At 32.3% G+C, this 4760-nt stretch overlaps 1 protein-coding gene across 2 annotated transcripts; it reads right to left on the bottom strand.

Moving 5' to 3' along the window:
- Window positions 1–1515: 1515 nt before the first annotated feature.
- On the bottom strand, window positions 1516–4143 carry LOC145054698 (Mitochondrial ATP synthase subunit G protein). Of its 2 annotated transcripts, none has more exons than XM_079002947.1 (3): window positions 4004–4143; window positions 2084–2283; window positions 1516–1971 (listed from the first exon to the last, which is right to left on the bottom strand). In XM_079002947.1, exons 2-3 carry the CDS (start codon window positions 2263–2265, stop codon window positions 1785–1787), a joined length of 369 nt encoding a protein of 122 aa, XP_078859073.1. In that variant the 5' UTR covers window positions 2266–2283; window positions 4004–4143; the 3' UTR covers window positions 1516–1784. The 2 variants fall into 2 exon arrangements, with proteins under 2 accessions (XP_078859073.1, XP_078859075.1); XM_079002949.1 differs by having other exon boundaries at window positions 1639–1971; window positions 2084–2270; window positions 4004–4142.
- Between the last annotated feature and the right edge of the window lie 617 nt (window positions 4144–4760).

The following is a 4760-nucleotide window of genomic DNA, read 5'->3' as shown; positions in this document are numbered from 1 at the left end:
TGAAGAAGATTTTGTGCCTAGCCTTGCACAACTTGAAGAATACTTGAAAATGGGTGATGTTCTAAGGATCATACACACGAAAAATGGGTGTGTAAATATGATGATCTTAACTTTAAAGTGTATAAAATCACTCGAGTTCTACAAGAAACTTACCAAGATCTCCTAGGACCTCTTGAAGATGTATCCTCCTTTGAAGTGGCTCACGAAATCTTAAGAGAAAATAGAGAGTTTGGAGAGTAGAATGAGTTGCAAATGAGTTTTGGGTGTGTGGGTGGGTGAGGGATTGGCCACAAGAAATTGGGGGGGGGGGGGGGGGGGGGGTTGATTTTGTTGATGGTTGATGTGATACTTGCTTGGATGTATGTTGGTCCAAGGCTTGGTTGTATGTGGGGTAAACATGAGGTGGCAAGGCATTTTTGGTTTTCTTTTTCCCCCTTTTTTTTTTGTTTTACTCAAGCCTTAACCGAAACCCTATAGGATTTTCGGCCTTCATGGCTTCTTAAATGGGTTTTCGGTTCATTAAAGCCCAAAGGTAGAAGGGTGTTCGTTTTGGGGTATGCATGGGCTTTTTGGGTTAAATTGGGCCTAATAAGAGGGTTTTCGGCCCAATAAGGCCCAAGGAAGAGTTTTTGGCCCAATAGGGTGTTGGGCTAAAAATTCTTGGACCAAGGCCCAAAATTGATTGGGCTTAACTATTGGATCAAGTTTTGGGCTTGCATGAGGTTATTACTACTTGATTCTTAGTGTATGCACATATGTATTCATATAACATTGTTGTTTTGGACTTGAATAGTTAGTGAAATAAGGTTACATAGAGGGATTATTTGAACAAAAGTCAAAATCTCAACCCTAATTTGCTAGTTGTGACAATTTTGGTATAATACAAGTTACGAAAATTGAAAAAATAGATGAACGTTTTTTGGTACTTGCAAGTACATGTGACTTGTACAAAGATGACATTAGGACAATGCTACTTTTGTATTAATTATGTATGTTTTTGGTACTTGCAAGTTCATGCTACATAGATTAGAAATCACTTCATCGACACATCCAAAGACTAGGCTAAATATATAGTGCATAACCTATTGACACATGTTTAAATTTCTGGCACCACTCAGCCCTTGTGGTTATGGAGGTTCATTTGCAATGACATGACTCCAAGGCATGGGACAAAGCTTCATGTTTTGCAGCAGGGGATTAGTCAATACATGAAAGTTGCCCAAAAACCCTCATTAGGGAAATTCACTTTCCAAAAAATATATATAAATATATTATACACCACTTCACCTCATTTTTTATTTAAAATTAAATAAAAAATACAATAAAAATATAAATATTTTTTAAAAAAGGGCCTAATAGTGTTTGATGAATTGTCTCAATTTTGCTACTTTTAGGCTGTAACTTGTAAGTACAAGTGTACAACAATGATACTGGATGTTATTTAAACTAAAAAGATTCAAGGCCCATTTTTTTCCTATCAAAACAATATGCAAAGAGTAAAAAGACAATATTACCTTGCAAACAAGATAAAACAATTCTAGTCATTCTTCTGCAAACACTTGTGAATCAAACTAACAAAGTCATCATCCTAAACTGCAGATTATTAATGCAAATGCAACCAAATTACAACTGATTTCTCTCAGCTTCAAAATTTCCAAGAAAGAATGTAGAAGTAGCAGTAGTAGTAACATTACACAAGTCCCATGACATAGAAAAGCCTTGCAAGTTTTTAAAAGAGGTTTTTCTTTTTATGTGTGTTTTTTTTTTCTCCCTTTAAAAAAAAATCAAACATGGTAACCAGTGATTGTGAAACCCCTTCCAACAATTTCACCAGCACAAAACCATGCAAAGCATTCAATCCCAAACAAAGCAGCAATTCCAACTTGTTCCACATGCAAATCTTGTTTGTTCTTCCATAGATTCTTCACATGATCAAGTTCCTTCCAGAATGACTCGTTTCGGGTAGGGAGGCTGTAGAAATAGAAATAACAACAAACTTTCATTTACTTGTTTATTAATTATTATAACATATATGAAAGTGAAACAAACGATACATTAAACTGAAGTTTTTAGAGTTTTTAACCTTGCAAGGCGAGTGTAGAAGAGCTGTTTGGACAACTCGTTGCATTTTTCAACAGTTGCTGGCTCCTGAACAAACTGTTTATTCTGCTCCATCAGTTGCTTGTAGTAAGCACTTCCATGTTTTGACAAAAACTGTGAAGCTTGACCTGCCTTTGATTGCAATTGCTTCAGTTTTGATGCCATCTTATCTGCAATTTATGCCTTTTAGCATATCAAAACATGAGATTATCAATAACATAAACTGATAAAAGATTCATCCATCATGAATTACAATCTTTAATGATCAAATAAGCTCAAAATAAGAATCCATTAATGATTTAACCAACCAAAGAAGCTCAAAATAAGAATCGTTTATAATGTAAAGTTCTTCTAAGTGGACCTTCTCATCTTCCTGGAGTTTAGAAAGGGGAATCCAGTTTGGTGGACGAGTACAAAATCGATGTTGTATTTTTTTTTTTTTAATTTGGATTGATTGTAGAAACTAACAGCTCATCCGTAATGTTTAAATTTATATTAAGCTACTCTCAAAGTTTCACTTTTTTCTGTCTATTTCTCAAAGCTGTGAATCTCTTCTTTTTTCTATAGGATTCTGTCACTATTTGTGGTGTATCTTTGCTATTGTTCAATAAAAATGTATTACATGTGTATTATGGATCTTTTTCAGTTTCATATGTGTCTTTTTTATATGCTCTGACCTCTGTATCCTTTTACAATTCAATAAAGCTGTATAAAGCTGTACGATGTATCTTCTTTATTACTATGTTCTGAACTCTGTGTGACTAACTGTATGTATGTATGTATTTATGATCAATTTATGTCAAATTTATATCCAATTTATGTTCTGTGCTTCACTGCTGTGTTAGATTCTGACTGTATATATATATATATATATATATATATATATATATATATATATATATATATATTTATGTTCAGTTCATTTACTGACTCTTCTTTAAGACTGTAACTGTAACTGTATCAATTTGTCTGTATCTATTTATGTACTCAATTCATATTATGTTTTTTTTCTGTGAGACTGCTGCATTCACTGTTATTTCATTTATGTCGTCTGTTTATATTCTGTTTTTTGTGCAAAGTTTTTTTTTTTGGGATGTTTAGTAGACGCTTTTGGGTCAATGGGTCTTATGTGTTCAATCAAGTCCCATACAAAGAGAAGAAACCGGTTGAACACAAAAAAGTTAAAGCAGAAATTCTTGAAGAAGTCGATTTACAAGAAGAAGATGATTTGTAGGTTGTCGAAAATGTGTTGTCTGGTGATGAGTGGATAGTTGACCCAAGTGATGCAAATAAAGATGACATGTGGAAAAGTGTTCAAGTGAACTTGATTGACAATGTTGAAGTGAAATGGTTTGAGGAAGATGATTGTGAGGATGAGAAGTTAGAAAGTGGTGACTTTTATGCTGTTTGGATTTGATTACAAACTTGATGTGTGTTTTTGATGTTTTAGACTTTCTATGTCAATCTCCAACTCCACTCTAAATTCTATTCAAGACCTTAAAATAGAGTGTGGTTGGAGATGGTATAATTTACTTGTGTAACTAACTATTCATTTCTCTATTTATAGAGTGAAAAATGGCTAATTCCATTAAAACCGTGTTCAACTGGTCAATCCAGCATCAAACACACATCGAGTTTAAAACTCACAGTGAAAATTGACTAAATCCAAAACCCTAAAGCGCTAGCCACTAACCATAAATCGTGAATTCAATATAATACAGATTCACAGGGGGACAATGTTCACAACACAAACAATCATAAAACTACAGAAAATGAAAATATGAGGCGTCGCAGCAACAGATCTAAACAAATCGAATCGGAAAACCTAACAAAACATAAACCTGAAAAGGCGAGAAGTGAAGTGATAAACAATCAGACGATGAACGAAAGAATTATTGATTACCTCGGATCCGAATCTGGTGAGAGCAAAGCCGATCTGAGGCCTTAGTTTCTCTAGCCGATCACCGGTTACCGTCTCCGAGAGAGAAGCTTTGGACTTGTGCGAGAGCCGAGAGGAGAGAAAAAGGTCGTGTCGTGGGTATTATCTCAAACTGATTTTAAGCTCGATTTTACAATTACTGAGATTTGGTGTGTGAAATTATATTTTTAAAACATGATAAATAGCAAATTTAAATTATTTTTATCGTATATATCGATTTAATTTTTATCGATCATTGATATTTTTTTTTCTACGTTACTAGTTGTGAAACTCATGTATTATATGGATTTATTTTAAAAAAATTATATATAAAAATTTAACAATTTGAAAAGTTTGAATTTATAAGAAAAATGAGAAAATTTTTGAATTATTAAAATTAATGAGACTTTAATGTATTAAATACATAACATATATAAACTCTTTCTAATAAATATCTTACATATATATTACCTTACATATTAAATGTGGAATTTTAATTTAATAAAATGGAAAATACAATAAAATGACAAGTGGAAAATAAAAATTTTAAAAATTCTAGAAAATGTCATGTGTCCAAATTAAGGAGAGTGACAAAAAGTTCTTTATTTATTAGGTAGGATAAGAATAAGATAAATAATAACAACTTTTAACTTTAACTAATAGACATATTAGGAAAAATAATTTAATAAGAGTAAAATATTTTTTGTTTTATACATATTTAGTTATTGTTTTGTTTTTTTTA

The sequence above is a fragment of the Lactuca serriola genome, chromosome 5 (genome assembly GCF_051521515.1).
Source record: "Lactuca serriola cultivar US96UC23 chromosome 5, Lser_US96UC23_V15, whole genome shotgun sequence".
Lineage (NCBI taxonomy): Eukaryota > Viridiplantae > Streptophyta > Magnoliopsida > Asterales > Asteraceae > Lactuca > Lactuca serriola.
Note: the sequence above shows the minus strand (reverse complement) of the source record. Positions and strands in the feature narration are given on the sequence as shown.

Coding starts and splice junctions, on each gene's coding strand:
- LOC145054698 (XM_079002947.1), bottom strand. CDS start 2,265: ATGGCATCAAAACTGAAGCAATTGCAATCAAAGGCAGGTCAAGCTTCA. Junction 1,972..2,083: donor TTCTACACTCGCCTTGCAAG/GTTAAAAACTCT, acceptor CTATTTCTACAG/CCTCCCTACCCGAAACGAGT.